At 45.1% G+C, this 17,002-nt stretch overlaps 2 protein-coding genes across 12 annotated transcripts in view; one reads left to right on the top strand and one right to left on the bottom strand.

Moving 5' to 3' along the window:
- LOC140316569 (protein 4.1-like) overlaps positions 1 to 13,626 on the top strand; it is a 27,830-nt gene extending 14,204 nt beyond the window's left edge. For 4 of the 11 annotated variants that reach the window (XM_072394450.1, XM_072394455.1, XM_072394459.1 and 1 more), the window contains exons 11-20: positions 3,468 to 3,661; positions 3,931 to 3,999; positions 4,132 to 4,173; positions 4,723 to 4,785; positions 6,066 to 6,245; positions 10,089 to 10,472; positions 10,983 to 11,099; positions 11,291 to 11,410; positions 11,502 to 11,582; positions 11,867 to 13,626. In XM_072394450.1, the coding sequence (XP_072250551.1) occupies positions 3,468 to 3,661; positions 3,931 to 3,999; positions 4,132 to 4,173; positions 4,723 to 4,785; positions 6,066 to 6,245; positions 10,089 to 10,472; positions 10,983 to 11,099; positions 11,291 to 11,410; positions 11,502 to 11,582; positions 11,867 to 11,896 (1,280 nt within the window). In that variant the 3' untranslated portion in view covers positions 11,897 to 13,626. Of the gene's footprint in view, positions 1 to 12; positions 235 to 355; positions 572 to 702; positions 874 to 969; positions 1,195 to 1,301; positions 1,482 to 1,576; positions 1,811 to 1,894; positions 2,060 to 2,312; positions 2,514 to 2,653; positions 2,846 to 3,467; positions 3,662 to 3,930; positions 4,000 to 4,131; positions 4,174 to 4,722; positions 4,786 to 6,065; positions 6,246 to 8,138; positions 8,971 to 10,088; positions 10,473 to 10,982; positions 11,100 to 11,290; positions 11,411 to 11,501; positions 11,583 to 11,866 lie in introns of those variants that run through there. The other 7 variants (XM_072394456.1, XM_072394451.1, XM_072394452.1 and 4 more) reach the window with 7 other exon arrangements.
- Positions 12,930 to 17,002, bottom strand: LOC140316572 (casein kinase II subunit beta). Its single transcript, XM_072394462.1, has 7 exons — positions 16,898 to 17,002; positions 16,445 to 16,520; positions 15,227 to 15,329; positions 15,019 to 15,134; positions 14,858 to 14,933; positions 14,586 to 14,775; positions 12,930 to 14,420 (listed from the first exon to the last, which is right to left on the bottom strand). Exons 2-7 carry the CDS (start codon positions 16,514 to 16,516, stop codon positions 14,330 to 14,332), a joined length of 648 nt encoding a protein of 215 aa, XP_072250563.1. The 5' UTR covers positions 16,517 to 16,520; positions 16,898 to 17,002; the 3' UTR covers positions 12,930 to 14,329.

The raw sequence follows: 17,002 nt of genomic DNA, 5'->3' as shown, positions 1-17,002 counted from the left end.
CCTCCTGATCAGTCACTGCCGTGGAACCGAGTCGGACCGAACATTTCAGCTCGAATGCCGCGACTGCGGCACTTGTGGAAAAAACGGACGTTATAGTGGAGGAGAGGCAAGTAAGAGAAGAGGGAGGGTGGCGCCCGCCGGAGATCCCGCTGAAACCGGCAGCCATAGAAAGGCTCGATGACTGGTTTTTGTTGCTGGATGGTCCTCCCAGAGAAACATCTCATGCACCAGCAGGTACCGCGGAAACACCCTGTGCTGTGTGGCTCTCTCCTGCTTTATGTCGTGCTTGCTCGCTTATGGAGGAGGGCCGATCACTGCTTGCGATTAAAGACTTTCTCCGTGCTCTGCTCATCAGTTACGTTTAAGGAAAAAACCCCGACGGACGGCGAGGTTTTTGTCTCCGTGGGCGGAGCTGCAGAAGAGGAAAAAGTAGTAGTTGAACAGAGGCAGGCGATAGAAGAGGCGCCAAGATCTCTAGGAGAGATCCCACAGCAGTTAGTGACAGACAGAGACGATGACTGGTGTGCGTTGCTGGATGTTCTTCCCAGAAAAACGACACATGTTCCACCAGGTATAAGCACAAAATCCCCTCCTCTGTGTCCAGTTTTTAACAAAGCAAGCAAAACTTATCCTTAGCTTTTCTTAAAGTCTGCTTTAAACCCATATTTATTCAAGGTTTTTTTGTTGTTGTTTTTGCTGAAGTGACCCCAGAAAGTGTCTCTCTGACTGAAGTAGCAGCTGTTGAGCAAAGAGAACAGAGAGCTGAAATTTTAGTAGAGGACATAGAAATCAGACGAATGCCAGTTGAAAAAGAAGACGACTGGTTCATGCTGCTGGATGTGACCGTTAGAGAGCCATCATATGCGCCTCCAGGTAGTGCAGACGCTTCCTTATAAAGCTTTTCAGAGTTTTATTCTTTCCTTTCCAGCTCGAGTGTCTCACAGCACTTCTCATTCTGCTCGTTTCTAGTTTCCGTGGCTGAGTATGTTCAGGTTTATGACAGAGAGGTTTCTGCTGTGACCGAAGCCCGGGCGGCAGAGGCCAGGAGGAAGGTTGTAGTTGAGGAGATTGTGATAGAGAAAGAGGACGAGAAGCTTCCTGAGCAGAAACCCGTCCCACCGGAGAGGGAGCGAGAAGACGACTGGTTTCTGCTGCTGAATGTTGTTTCCAAAGAGGCTTCTTATGTGCCTCCAGGTACCCACATCCTTGACATGTCTGTTTTTCGAATATCAAGATGTCAAGGACGATTATTTTGTGTTTTGAAAATGGTCAAAGCTGAAGTGCACATTTTGTTTTTCCAGTCTCTGTGCCGTCGCCGACTCAAATCTATCCAGATGTTCGAGCCCAAGCACAGATTGTAGAGCAGGAGTTGTATGTTGAGCAGATTAGACCGCAGCCTGCCCAGCCGCTGGCAGACAGAGATGATGACTGGTTTGTTCTGTTGGATGCTGTTCGCGAAAAGGCGGTTATAATACAGACAGGTATACAGCTGATTTATGTTTATGCACCCAACACAAGACATGTCCACTGGATAGACAAGTGTCACGCAGCTTCTCTCACGCTCTGTTTGTGCCAGTTGCTCCTGTTGAGCTTATTCGGGATGTGAAGAAGGCATTTGAGGCTGGCGTGACAACGACAGAGACTAGAACATACAAGGAGACGATAATTAGCGCGGACAGGACGCAAGACGGAGCGCGGCTTTCCGAAATTAGGCCGAGCCAAGTTACATCGCTACCGGAGAGAGAAGGAGAAGACGATTGGGTTTTCCTGTTTGACGTCACTCGAGAAAAACCTGCAGTCGCAGCACCAGGTACGCGGAGTTTCCGGCGGGCTCGCGCACACTGCGCTCAAAGCTTTGCATGGGATTGACTCATTTTCATGTTTTCTGTGTCAGCTGCTGTGGTTCGGCGTGCTGTCGACGTAGCGGCACCCACTGAACCAAAACCAGAACCCGTCACGGAACGGGCGAGGCCAGCTGTTGTGTTGGTAAACCAGCCGCAGACAAGAAAAGTGGATGATGACTGGTTTGTGCTGCTCGATGGGGCAGCTAAAGTATCAGGTATCCTGCTGTTTTTATTTGCTACGATACAAGATGAAACTGACACCTGAAAGTTAGAAGGAAACCGCTAAACAGAGTGATAGCACCGTGGTTCTATGGCAGTTTTATGTCAGAGCTCCTCGAGCTACAGAAAAGATGAAAAGGAAGATCTGAAGGATAATGCTGGCAATAAGACAGGAACATTAAGATCCAGGGAAAGCATTGCTGTACATGACCTTCATCTTGGTTTTGCTTTCTGCGTTTTCTGCGTCAGCTGCCGAGGATGAGCGTATCCGTCTCCCCCCTCGAGTGAGCGCAGCTAAAGAGTTGGCAGTCACAGGGCAGAGAGCACAGAAAAGAGTTACTATAGTGGAGCAGCCGAGGCAGAGGATCGAAGTGGTGCAGCCACTTCCGGCAGTGAGAGAAGTGGGAGATGATTGGTTTGCACTTCTGGATGTGGCACCTAAGAAACCAGGTATATTCCAGAAGGACTTCAACGTGTTGCACGCACAAAAACGATCTTGTTGAGGTTAACGTGACCCTTTGATTTGAATGAGGCAGGGCGTGGCTTTTCTCTCTATTCCGCAATAATACCTGGTTGTGCATTTGCATTAGCTGCTGCTCCCGAACGCCTCCAGTTCCCAGCAAAGGTCAGAGATCCAGCTGCAGGGGTCAGGACGAGGATTGACATTGCTGAGACGAGACCACAGTTTGAGAAGCGGATCCTGGAAGAAAGGCGTCCACTCACTCAAGCACGAGGCGATGATGATTGGTTTGTTCTGCTAGATGTTGACCTCAAAAAGTCAGGTATTTTTCTCCTGTTTGGGTTTGTTTTTTTTTTAAATAAAACACTCACGTGTGGCTTTTTTTTTTTCGCTACATAAACTGCTTACTAACATTTGCAACCTCTGCGCAGGATACACTGACTTCTCTTCTGAGAAAGCCTCTGTAGATCTCAATCCACATTCACCTACTGTCAAAGGAGCAGTGACATTTGCAGGTTGAAGACGTAATGCTTTCTTAATCCCAACATTTCACCGGTTGGACCTCATTCAGCTTGACATCGAGCCTAACATCATTTGCCGTTGCGTCCACCGTTGGATTGTAACTCACTAAACCCGCTGCTTCTGTCATTCCACTTTTAGGACATCTGCTTCTCGCTTACCTCACGTTCCTCGCGTGTGCTTGTTTTCTTTAAAAAAAAAAGAGAGAGTCTGGGAAACAAATGAGGTACAGTATACCCCTGCTTCATTGGGATTTATTTAGTCACAGCAAGGCCGAGCAGAGTAAGTATAAAACTCTCCTGCTGGCTCGATGTGCGGCAGCCTTCTTCGATCACGTCCATATTAACCCATCGCCTTCCAAAAAGCATATGTGCCAAACCTATTTGATTTTGATGGCTTCCCAATTTCCTCTGCGTTTCTTTCAGTTGCTATCACACAGAAGGGCGCGCGCCCCGTCAGCGCTCCGGTCTTCTCCCAGGCCGCTCTGGCAGAGGCAGGGATCCCCATGGCCCCCTTGGAGCAGCCGCAGACCTCCACTCCCATCAGAACCAGCCGCCAGGAGGAGAGGAGGCTGGAGGTCACTGTAGAAGCTGTGGAGCCCTCGAAAACTGAGGTCAAGGTATTTGGGTTCTCCCGTCCCTTTTGAACTATAAAAGTTGTAAAAGTGTAGGGGAAATATAGCATAATGATGCATGTATGGATACCAAACTTTAGGTTTTTCCAGTTAAAAGTAAGCAGACTCTTTATGATGCGTGGCTGCATAGATATTGTGATTGATAGAGATGTAAATCAGTGTTTTGTTGTAAATGCCTCCTAGTATTTAATACATGGCGAGCAGAGATTTCTCTCTGTGTCTGAGTGTGAACTGTGTCTCTCTTGCTGCTGTAGCCAGCAGTGTGGAGGGGGCAGAGAGGAGTAGACTCTTCACTGATATCCACCATCAATGGGGACATTCAGGTTAGTGGCAGACCCCGTTGTCCCTCAGAGGACCTGTTTTCGCTTTGGCCCGAGACTTTTTCACTTTGGCACATCCGAGCCAACGAGCAGAGGATGCTAACACGTGTGCCCTCTCTCCTCCCTTTGGGGTAGCACGAGTCGGAGACGAGCGTGGAGGGCGTGCGAATGCGAAAGGTCAGATTGTCAGCGTCGCACGTGCTTCCGTGTAGCCATTTCTCCACCTCCATTCCGATGATACAGGGCTTCTCATCCTTAAGACTAATTTCACCCTCTCCCCATGTTGTGCTTCCATACGCCATTCAGTATGATGTAGGAGATCCAGTGATGGATAGAATATGCAAACAGCGACTAACAGAACACTGTAAATCCAGTCTGGTTTAGCTGTTTTCAAAGCACTCGTTTCTTCTCATTGCCTGCTGTTGTAAAACACTGGAATGCACACATGCATGATGATAGACTCACTCCATCGCCACTTCTTTTTCTTATTGTAGTCCTAGAAATCCTGAGCGGCTCCTCCCGGGGCCGTTTTATCCTTTGCTTCGCTAGTATTGTGCAGTGGTCAGTCGGCACCGAACGGTTTTGCATGTACTCCTCACACCTGTCTGTTGTATTAACACATCAGTGAACGTCATAGTATGCATGTCTTAAGGTGTGGCAGCGTACGGGGGAAACGGACACAAACCCACACTCTTTTTTTCTTTTTGTTCTTTTCATTCTTCACAGAAAAGAGCTAAGAAAATTGAGGGTGACTCAATTTATGTCAGACATAGCCTTTTAATGCTGGAGGTTTGTATCCCCTTTTTTTTTTGAGATGTCAGTCTCCAGCTGTATTTTCTTGCTCTTTGGCACGCTGGCTGCTGTTTAATCTCACGCTTGCATGTGGCATGACTCGCACTTTTCACCAGCGAGAAATGCAAAAAATCACTCTTATCTACCTGATTCAGGAGACTGCTGCTGAGCTTGAAACTAAAGGAAGAGGTTATGATCAGGATTGTTACTTATTGGCGCACTTCATGTCATCCTTTACTGTCCCCTAAGTCCCGCGATGCGGTTGCTGACCCATGGTGGAAGCTAATCTGGGACAAGAGGAACCTTTCTGGACTGTTTTAGTTAATCAGTTCAGTTTTTGTCTAGCATGGATTAAATCTAGATCATCAGTAATCTCCTGTTCTTGCTTTTGCTCTCTATGTCTTCGTCTCTTTTTCAGCTTATCAGCTGTACATTGCGTGTGATGCGTAACCAAGGTGATGTTTGGTGACGCGCTCATGATTAAGTTGATCTAATGTCGCCTTAGGTCTTGATTAACAGCTAAACTGCAGTATGTTTCGCCATGTGGCTTTCACCCTCTTGCACTTTGTCCACTGAGATGAGACTTGGTGCTTAATGTTGCCAAGTCGGCGCTTCTCCTGCTACGTCAGTTCATTTGCATCAAATGAACGGGTTTCCATCTCCAGCGAGGCTTCCTCTTTAACAGTCTGAACCATGTCTGCTGTCATCACCTCTCCTGCTGTTTGATTTGCAGCCTGTTTTTTTTTTTTTTTCTCGACATGTTTCACGGCAAACCTAACGCTGTGAAATAGACCCTAAACGCTGCGCCGTGTGGTTTATCGCTTCCAGAGCTCCAAATTATAATCGGCTTTGATGAATCATGGCGGCACTCAGCTGCCAGACTTAATTTGCAGCCTGAAAAGGAGTTACTGGTAATCTATCAAGAGACCACAAGCTTTTGTACTTCTATCTGGAAGTACAAACATGGAGATTAATGGTCCCTTGTACTTTACGTTCCCTTAGAATCACCTGTTAACCCTGCTTCTGCTTCATTTAACCAGCAGCATTAAAACTGCCGTGGAACGACAGGAAAGCAACACAATCTCACTATTTTTTTCCTTCTTTTATATTCTCTCCCGTTTCTTATTCTCTCTCTCTCAAAAAATATCCTTCACCTCCCTCATCCCTTCCCTTTTTTTCTTTTATTTTTTTTTCTCTCGCCCCATTTGCCAAATGACCTGCCCGCCCTTGCTTCTGTACCCTTCCCCCACCGCCGCGTCCGGCTTTCCTCCGTGCAGGAGTTCGAGAAGCCTCAGGAGGACCTGATCAGGCACCACGCCAGCATCAGCGAGCTGAAGAGGAACTTCATGGAGGCCGTCCCAGAGCCGAGGCTGAGCGAGTGGGACAAGCGCCTTTCCACGCACTCTCCATTCCGCACCCTGGGCATCAATGGTCAGCCTCTGCCAAGCGCAGATGGGGTAAGTCTCTCCAGAATGATCGCTTTTTCCTGAACGGACGCGGTCAAATCACCACAAGTGAACAGAGTGTGCAGAGATTTAGTTTTGCAAAGGTTTTTTTTCTTCTTCTTTGGTGAATAAACCGAGTTGAAAGAATTTGATAGAGGAGAGATTCGGCCTGTTCCAGCTGCCCCTCTACTCTCTGAGAGTTTGAGCATTGTGTGTGCATGAACTTTCCCATCTGAGGCGATGGCATGTGGCACGCAGCACATGCATGTTTATGAAGATTGCAGTTGAAGGTGTTGAATGGCGCCCACGCTTTCGTTCTTTCGCTGGAAAGACGGATGTGGAGCGAGGCATCTTGGGAGCGGGTCTTCCAGAGGTCACCTGGTCTCTGGATCTCACTGAGCTTGGATGCCTCGGAAACCCCGACGTGTTTGTGTTGCATGACTGACCGACCTGACTGAGAGTTTACTGCATGACTAAAACACGACCACTTTCATAGAGGTTTGCACGTTCTGACCCCGAGCAGCTCTCTTCCTTTCCCCTCTCCTCATTGCTTCCTCTCATCACCCCCCCCCTGCTTCTGCCTTTTCGCTTTCACTCCTTCGTTTGGCTGCCGCTTTCTAACCCATTGGTTGTCTTTCTGCGAAGACACAAAGCCTCATTCAGGGTTGCATCGACAATCGAGTGAGCCACAACAAAAATGTCACCCGATTCTAACGAATAGCTGACATCGATGGCCCGTCGGCTTTCATTGGAGTAGAAACACAATCCCAGGGCCGTAGAGCTAATGACACACTTTGCATGCCTTTTGCATCAAAGGCTTCACGACTGCGTGGACTTTTGCATTTGGACACTAATGCCTCCGAACACGTCACGCTGTCAGCACGCGTTAGAGTTGCGTTGAAATCGAAGCAAAGCAAAGTGACAGCTAAGATAAGCAGCTTTTTTTTTTAAATATAAAAGCAGCAGCCATAGTGGTTTTGCTTGTGCTGATGGATTAGAAATGATGGGATTATTAAAAAAATAAGCTGTAAGTAGTTGTCCTGTTAGTAGCTACTGACATTGTGGACATTTGTCACAAGTAAAGTTTATTTATATGGCATCTTTCTCAGATAACAATCACAAAGCGCTTCACGATCAATACCAAAACATGCAAATAAAAAGGCACCATGAAAGACGGTAAAAATGGAGTTTAATGATAAAATCAGAGTCACTTGTTGTCTTCTGCTGGTTCCGGTTCAAAGCCTAACCGCTGTGCATTGAGCACAATCTGAAGACCGTTAAGGCATTTCTTTAGTTTTTATTAAGGCAAGTAAAGATGCAGTGATCTAAACGAGAGGAAATAAAAACACGAATTAACCTCTCCAGGTCAGAGTTGGACTCCAGCCTTCTTAACTTTGAAATATTCCTCAAGTTGATCAGACTTTCCATCTCATCTGAATTTAACTGACGGTAGTTTTCTTTGATGTCCGTCAAGCAGCTCCTTAAATGGGACAGTTTGTAAAGTGCTGTCTTTATATCATCGGCATAAATACATCAGCAGTGTGACATATACTGATATACTGACTTCGAATCTGCCCCAGAGGAAGAATACATTACAGATAACAACAGCTGGAGTCGATGGGATATCTGTTGCAATCATGTTAATGAAGCTGAAGCTTCTCCCCCCCCCATGGAAAACATAGAGTGCATGTTGAAATGCATGCAGTGGAAACGTTTCCATGTTCTCAACAGAATAAAGGGCAGTCCAAATCTCATTTCAGTTGAAGTGAATTATTTCCACTGTTTGGCTGTTGTAGATTTCTGGCTTTTACAAATTCAGTCCACAGTCGGTCATTTCAGGCACCTTAAAATTCCTTCCTCTCATATCTCTTCCCCCCTCCTCCTCCTCCTCCTCCCCCCTCTTAGTTTGTCATCCGCCTCCCGCGCGGCCCCCTGCTAGACTTCTACTCCAAACGCAGCTGAGGGGCCGTCTCAACCCTGCGGAACTCCCCACACAGGTGTGAATGCGAGCGGCGGAGAGCCCATCTATAGCCCATCGACCCATCAACCTCCCGCTTTCTCCTCTCCTCCTCTCCTCCTCTGCAACATCACTCCAGCATTTTTCATCCCTCATCCTCTGCTCCACTTTGAGAAGCTGCTCTCTTTTCAGACCTCTGCTCGACAAGACTTTGATTCCTCGTTTCCCGACAGCTGCACAATTTCCTTGTTTTATTTTTTGGGTTGTTTTTCCAGCCACAAACAGACCTCATCTCCACAGACTTATTAGGACTGGGACTGCTAATCGATCACCACTGTTTCGCCTCTCCCAATGGACTTTAACGATATTCGAAATATTTCGTAATGACTGGCATTTATCTGGAGGTTTTTTTTGTTTTAAATATCGGACCACATCACTTCGAGCCTGTTTTTCTACACATATTGAGGTACATTTGTATTGTTCGTAGTGTCCGTAGGGCCGCTTCAGTTAAGCTGACCTCTGTGAAGCACTCGCTGCAAACAGCAGGTTCGGAATTCCTTAATAATCTTTGTAACCACTATGGTATTTCCGGTGGTGGGAAACCGCGAGGCAGCTCAGTTGTTCTACTTCATTACCTTCTCTGCCCTTCACTAGTCTTTCAAAAGGCGGTATGTAGCAGTTGCAAGAGATTCCGTGTTGCATGACATTTTGACAATCAATTTTGACCAAAGAATAAAAGGCATTCCATATACAAAGAAAATGATTGTTTTATTTTTGTTGTTGTTTGTTTGTTTTTTTTGTCTTTTTTACTTGCAAAAAGGTGGATTTTTGTCATTCAAGTACCAGATTTTTTTAGAGCTACGTGCAAATGCACGACTGGAGTCGGTGTATATTTTATTTTTGTAACCCTTCCCTCACATTCAACATTCAACGCACCGAATCCTCGCCCTTCATGTTACAAATGTACTTTACAACAAATCTGTAAAGGCTTCAAGTGAGTAGGACCTTGCAAAAATGCCAGAGATCCAAACAGATGGATGAAATAGACATTTCACTGGAGTAGAATATGTGGCAGAGCCGTAGCATTGGGTTGCATCAGAGGTTTGTCTACCAAAGGAAACTGTGAGTGTAGGTGTCTCACAGAGGTAGGAAACTCTATACGGCGCTAATCTGTGAAATAAAACCCACCAAAAGTCATTATACAGCTAGTGAACTGAATTAGAAATGGACCATTTTCCTTAAAGTTTTAAAGCAGGAGTAATACGTAGTGCAGGGATAATGAGGGATAATGTGATGATAATACTTTACAGTTAAAAAAAAAACAAAATATCTCAAAGACATTTTCCCAATTCAGCGCAATCTGTGGCAGAACCAGATAACTTTTATCTTTTTCATACAGTTAGAAAATGGTTTATTTGTTTAATTTATGATTTCCTATTTAGTTGCAAATTATCTTTAGGGTCCTAAAGATGTGATGTTCAGTTGAAATTTCAACCCTTTGATACAGAAGTGACTGGATTTTAGAACTAATCAATGACATGACCTCTAAGGGTTTTTTTATGACTTGGCATGACCCAAAGTTGTGTTGATTGATTAAATATATCCACTATAAACACTATGCAGATGCATCTGAGTTCATTATCCATCTGGATTGGTAATCTACAGTAATGTCTGTGGGATAAGTGGCCAATTGTGGCCTTTTGCAGCTCTCAGTTAGCTCTGATTGGGTCATAAAAACAAATAGATGCCCAGCATCTTCTGCAGTATTATGAGATCTAGTACTCTGATGTTCTTGCATGCAAACGGTTTAATAATTCGTGTCAATTCCACTTGTTATTCAGAGTTCTCTGCTGGGGCCCACGATCACACGGTGACTGTTTGTTTTTTGTTTTTTTTAGAGTGTGTGCATTAGTCTCCCGTGCAAAGGTTCGCAGGCAAAACCTGCTAATGAGGAAACCTGCAGTAATCTGGGCTTTTCAGACATACCCCCCATGCCCTCTGTGAGCCACAAGTGTGAGCCTGACAGTCCCGAAGCCTTCAGCGCTCCTGTTGGAGAGCTGTCATGCGGTCAGGAGGAGGCGGTAGTTTTCTTGGTGCCAGTCTTAGAGGTGGAACAGGCACGGCTGGCTCCTTCCTTTGAGCCCTCCCAGAAAGCTTTAGATGTGATCCAAGAGGAAAAGGAATCATGTCCCGGGGTGGCGGAGCACTCTGGGAGGACAGTCGGATCTTCCCCAGCTTCCTGTTTCTGGAGCGAGGGTCTACAGGTCAAACGCAGCTTCCAGGTAGTCTCCTGACTCGCTCGGGGTGATGCTGATTCTTTCACTGCTTGGCCCTCTGGCTTCCATACTTGCTCACTCCTTTGCAGCACCCAAGCGTCAAAACTTGTAAAACCATAAACCTTAAGAATGGCCTGAACTATCATCATCAGATTCAGCTCGATGCGCCGTAGAGGTGTTGCACAGTAGTGTTCCAGACTGGTGACGGGTTACTGCGAGAAAATCACCTTCTCCTCTGACACTAAATCTCATTGACTTCACTTTTCGTCATCTCTTTCCAAATCACTCCATGGCTTTACAGTTTTCGTTTGGAGGTTCATTTAGTAAAGGCTGGTGGTGGGGGGAAAAAGAAATGCTTTAAAATGTAAATCAGAGCTGACGTGGGCAGGTTGATTAAATGAATGGCACTGATGGGAAGGCGTGGTGTAAAAAAAAAAAAAAAAAATAGAATTTTTTTTTGTTGCTCTGAGGTGTCTGGTTAAACAGCCGCTCATGGGGCTATGCTCCCGTTCGCAGCCCCCTCTGGTGCAGACCCAGACTGTCACCATCACAGCTGCCTCCTTACCCGGTGACATCTCCACCACAGAGGTCCCAATCGTCCCGACCAAGACCTTCACCTATGAGCCTTCAAAGGTAGGGGCTCCAGCACGGGATCCGTCTGAGCTGCAGGCGGCTTTGCACGGAGGCAGCTGACAACGAGCAGCGCGGGTGGGAGGGGGGGTGGGACAACGTGAGGGGGAGGCATTATTGCAGCTTCCTCAACGGACGCTCAGGGTTCCAGTACTTTAAAAAGGATTACTAAGTTCTGGTGGGTTTTATTTCAGACGACAGATGACGGGACAGACGAGGACAAAGACGGTACGGCAGTGTCCACTTCCAAGACCGTTAGCTCCGAGACGACCACCGGTACCACAGTCACCACCACCACCACTCACATCTCAAAGGTCAGCGGGATGAACGCCGCTGCGTTCGCCTCTTCTGTTTTACTTGATCTTATTTGACACGCCTCTCAAATATGTTTGACCAATTTCACAGGTGGTGAAAAGCGGCTCCTCGGAGGCCCGCGTGGAGAAGAGAATCGTCATAACCGCAGACTCTGACATTGACCAAGATAAGGTACAGACCCTGAATACGAGACGGCCTCTAGTCCGTTACACAGTACACTATTGGCACTCTGTCTGAGCTACAGACGGTGCTTTTAATCTACGGAGGTACTCTGAGGACTCTGATTTGATTTCTCACCAGAAGAGAAAAAAACTCAGTGTTCAGCTTTTAATCTCATCATCCGGTTTTACAAATGCTTTAAATGAGACTTTTGCAGATTCTGTCGTACTATCCGATTAAGACTATGGTTTTGATTTTACTCTATTAAATTATGGAAATGCGTGACTGTGTTGCAGGAGAAGCACGGCGGAGCATCAGCATTGTAACCGAGCCCTCCCTCGGCCCTCCGACATTCCTCTGTTAGACTGCAGCATCCAGGATGCAGTGAAACCACTCCGATTGTGCACAAAAAGGACGATCGAAGGAATCCGCACCCGAAACGACAATAGCCAAGTAGATTGATCTTTGTAGATCCTCTGTTTTCTTCTCAGTTGAGCTGCTCACAGTAGGAGGGAAGGGCTGCACGTTGCTGATCAGATGCTTACATCATCCTGGTGTTGTAAAGGCTTTAGTGTGAACATGTATTGGTTTAAAAAAAAAAACGTTTTCAGTTATGTTTGCTTTTAAATGCTGTAGTTTTCTTAGTGGGTTTTTACATTGTTTATCTTACACAGACGCACCATTTCCGCTGTAGCGCAGAGACTATTTATCGGCATTTATTCCCCTGGTGCTGCTCGGGGAAAAAACAAAAAACAAAAAAAACGTTAAGATCACATTCAAGGGGAGCTGTTACTATGCTGTTTACTCGTCAGTTTAATTCAGGAGAGGTTTCTTTTTTTCTTTTTTTTTTGTAACGAAGTGACATACCTCGCACTGATATGCGAACAAAGACATTTCTGTGCTCAAATGTGGACAGTTTGTTACGCTTTGTTCACTGCTCAGGTACAAAATAAAAAAAAAACACCTCAAATCTTTGGTTCCCCCACCAGCCAAGAACCAGTAGCCTACACATTCTTGTAAAGTTTGAGCTTAAAATTGATCTATTTTGAAATATTTCTCTATTTTATAGAAGTGTGCTTTTTTTTTTTGTACAAATTTGAGGTTTTTAAGTTATTCATATCCATCTGCTGATTAAATTGTAGGTTACCGTTACGGTGTTTCCGACCCGTCCTCGTCCGACGCCTCGAATCGTTCTTACTCGTTTCCTCTTGTGGCTCACCGAGTTTCTTTTTTAAATAAGACTCCTCACACTTTATATCCGACAGTGGAGAGCTCCCCCCCACCCACCCCTGTGTGTTGTTCAGTATCATAGTAGACGGAATTGCTTCGAACAGAATTGGTTGACATAAAGTTTTACTCGCTTCGGTCTGTTTTTATCTCAGGTTTTTGGATATTCTTTTTAAGGCTGCAGACCTCCATATGATTGTATGAGGAATTTCCATATATGTATATCCATCTCTATTGTAAATGTACATTCATGTTCGGTCAAGAAGAGGAAGGAAAAAAAAAGAAAGAAAAGGAGGCTTGTCTGTCACAGTAGCCACATGTGTAAGAGACGAAGGCAGCTGCCCCAGTAAATGTGGCTTTTTCTCTCACTGGAGCACAGGTGTTTTTTTGTTTTTTTTACATGTTCTGCTATACAGTAATTTATTTGTAAAGTAGGAACTGTTTCGTGTGATTTTGATGTACTGTGATGTTTCAACACAAAGCTTTTCCAGGCTTCAAGCTCTAGATGTCAAATGTTGCATTTATCATCGTCCACTTTGTAAAGCCTTTCTTACCCACGTAGCTTCTGAGTCGCTCGCTCGCCCCCCCCCCCCGCCCGTACTTTTTCCATAGAGAACAAAAGAATGACTCTGTTTTTAGGCGACCCGTTTGTTAGCAAACTCTTTACCCTTTTTTTTTTTTTTTAAACCGCACACAGAAGCCATAGATGACCTAGCGACAAAGTAGCATTTCACATGAAGGAAGATTAGTTTTTAGACGAAGAAAATATCGTTGCTTTGTGACTTTATCCCTTGTCTTTTTACGAGAAAATAAAAAAAATATGCATTTACTTTGCATTTTGTCCGGCTGTTTGTGCAAAACGCACGACACTTTGAAAATAAGGGGGGTTTTTTTTTGGTAAGAAATAAATATTTAATGTCATTCTTGTTGATGCAAAGATGATACAAACATGAATTATCGGGAAACTGTTCAGAGTTGCGAATACAGCCACTACATATCAAAGTAACAACAACATCGAGCAAAGGTCCACGTTGAGCCAAGTCACTGCTTTCTATGTCTAGTCTGGAAATAACTCTGTGCCACAACAAAATCGAAGCACATTCCCACATCTGCTACGTAGCACAACATTAGAAAGATTGAACACAGCTGAACTGTTACAAGTCTCGACTGTCACTGATAAGGCAAACGAGTCCGGGGGCTGGTGGCGAGATTTCCTCATACATTCAACTGCCTTCAATGGAGCCAAACGACAAACTGTAGCCTCCACAAGAGTTAAATTCATTTTTATGGCTGTGGAAAGACTGTACTGACGATGAAATACCATGTTGTGAGAAGCAGCCGAACGTGTTTAAAAAAACGGAACACATTTGCTCAAATGGAACGGCTTCAGTAAAGAGGAAGTAGCTCAACTCAAAAGTGAACACAGATGGGTTCTGATAACTGTACAGTGACTTATCGGGAGTCTTCAATATGCTGCTTCGATAATAGTCGTAAACAATACCATTTTTTTCAGTCTTTGTCTAAGTTTTGCTTTAGCGAATCGTCTTCACTGGGCTTTTGAAACTTGACGCAGCCTGAAGTTGGAGTTGATAAGCCATTGGGTGGATTTTGAAGCCGTATAGCCTGAAAAAGAATAACAAAAAAACAGTTCAACCTGCAGTTCTGAGGTCACTGACTTTCAAACGAGGGAACGTTTGGAGCAACGCCGCACGGCGGAGACTGAAGACTAAGCTTTCCACAGACCAAAGCAGGATGTCATTGCGAAACATTAAAAACATCTGAACAAACCTTGGCACGAACTGGTTGGCTGGCCGTTTTGGCCGATACTCTGGGTGCACCATGAACAGCATGTGAGGGAACCCCGTGCCAAAATAGGCTCCGTCCGTGTGGTGGTGTCTGGAGGACTTGGGGGTGTACACGTCCATGCACTTTGGACAATAAAGCTTCACCATCGCTTCTCCTGGGATGTCTGACAAACCTAGAGAAGTCAGGGGAAAAAAAACCTCTAAGAAGTTTTATCACAATAGACTGAAAGACAACTTGTTGAGAGGCAGACTTACCAATAGGAAGCATTGGCTGATTCTCACAATAGACTCTGGGACAATAGCCAAAATCCCCTTGTTGATATTTCTCCAACTACAAAAAAAAAAAAAACACAAAAAACTCAGATGATCTCGCGACAGAGCTCGGAGAACTCAGAAATTACCACGCAGCCGCCCACCATTTGTGCAATGCCTCTGTTTGTCAGAATGTAGCGTGCATGTATAAGACCATACAGCATCTCTGCCGCCTGCTCTATCAGGTCGCTCTGGTTCGGGTTATCCTCGAGCTCCTCATCTATAAAAAGAAAAAAAGCGATTTAGGCAGTTGGAAATAATTAACGCTGCTCCGTTTCATAGCAACAAGTGCTGGCTGCGCGATGACATCACCTGGCTCCAGGTCGAGAATCATGTCCAGAGCCTGGCGATAGTGAGGCACCTGCTCGTTCAGACCCGTCAGGTTAAACTTGTCCTGTATGTAGTCTTCGTCAACCTGTAACATAGCAGCAGAGGAGGGTCAAAGTCTATTAAAAAGGCATTAATTACCAGTGCCGGAGCAGCACATCACGACCGCTCGCTGATGTGGAAACATTACACAAGAGCTTAAAAGGATCAGTTAAGACGCTGCTCGTGAAGAAAGTAGAGAGTTAAAATTAGAAATGGGATCGTGCGAGGGCTAATGTTCTAGACGAACCAGTGCGTAAGGCTGATGTTGGTGCTGGCCACAGTTCCGAGTATGTTTATTTCAGGCATTGGGGGAAGCCTTGCGAGTGAAAAAGATTAAAGGGCCGACAGCAGAGAGAAGTGTCTGTAACAGACGCCGAATAGCTGCAGTTTACAAAGTCTAAGGCTGAGTCCACACCAGCGGGTTTTTCTTCTTCCATCCTTAAAAATAAATAAAAACCCGTCCACAGCACCGCTGACAAAAGTATTTCCATCCAAACTGAAACTGCAAAACAACAACAGTTCTGCAGAGGAATCGATGGTCATCAAAACACTCTGAAGGGTCAAGCTGCTCCTGTCGCAGAGTTGGTGTCGTACCATTTGTGTTGTGGTTTTCTTCATGTCGTGGAGACATTATTTATTTTTAATCCACCCTTCAAAAGTTCTGTCATTTTAGGGGTGCACAGGGGTCGACTTAAGTCCGGTTGTTTTTGTTTGTGAAGCGAAGTGAAAGAACTCCCCATTCCATGTTATTATTAATCAAAAGTACTATTTTGATACTCGTGAAGAAAAGACAAACTGTATAACCTAAGCTAGTTTACAATGGTTATTCAGACGTCAGGATTTTAAACACAAATAACATCCTAAACAAATTCCCACATCTTGACAGAGCAGCCTCCGAAACTGAGAAAAGCTGGAAATCCTCTTATATGATCAGCTTCAGCAGATACAGCTACCTAAATATATTTAAACTTATATGGTGAGATTATATTGTAAAGTGCTACTTGCAGGTGCTCCAGCCTGGGTAGGTGTACAGTCTGTTGGAGGATGCTGTAGCTGACTGTGGTTAGATCTATGTTTTGGTATGACAGATTACTTGGGGGGCAAAACTGGACTCTGAACGGCTTTCTTAAATGCCAGCTGAAGTGTGAAACTGAAACTTACCTCACAGAAAAATTCATTCCCTCTGAGTCCACAAAACCAAGATATCCAGGACACCTCCTCTGAGCTGCTCATCCTCCTGACAAACCAGCAGAGCTGCAATGAACCACTTCACGAACCAAACTGATCGGCTAACACCATCTAACCTGCTAACTCGGTAACTATGTTAGTTTGACAAGTCGTGAAATAACCTAATTAAACATTTCATTCTATCGTTGGCACAGCTAACTGTTGCTGGCATGTTGGATTTTTTTTTTAAAGAAGATTCAACGTGAGTTTACCTGACACCTACATTAGCTCTTCATTTACACGTTAGCTTACTGGCTAGCATCCATGTTTGACAGGTGTAGTGCAGATTGTGCACATTTTATTCACGCCACAAGAGCATGAATAATTACAAAAAACACCGTCGACTGCGTGTGTATAACAGTTAAAAAAAGATGTGCTTTTACTCACCCCTCATATATTTAACACGTCAACTTGCAAGCTTCGCTAGTTGTCTCTCTCTCGCTTGAGACGTACAACTTCCGGTCAGACAGTTTTCAAAACAAAGTTCCCGAT

This window comes from Leuresthes tenuis, unplaced genomic scaffold (genome assembly GCF_036924035.1).
Source record: "Leuresthes tenuis unplaced genomic scaffold, fLeuTen1.0.hap1 SCAF_10, whole genome shotgun sequence".
NCBI lineage: Eukaryota > Metazoa > Chordata > Actinopteri > Atheriniformes > Atherinopsidae > Leuresthes > Leuresthes tenuis.
The sequence above is the reverse complement of the archived record's forward strand: the minus strand, read 5'-3'. Positions and strand labels throughout refer to the sequence as shown.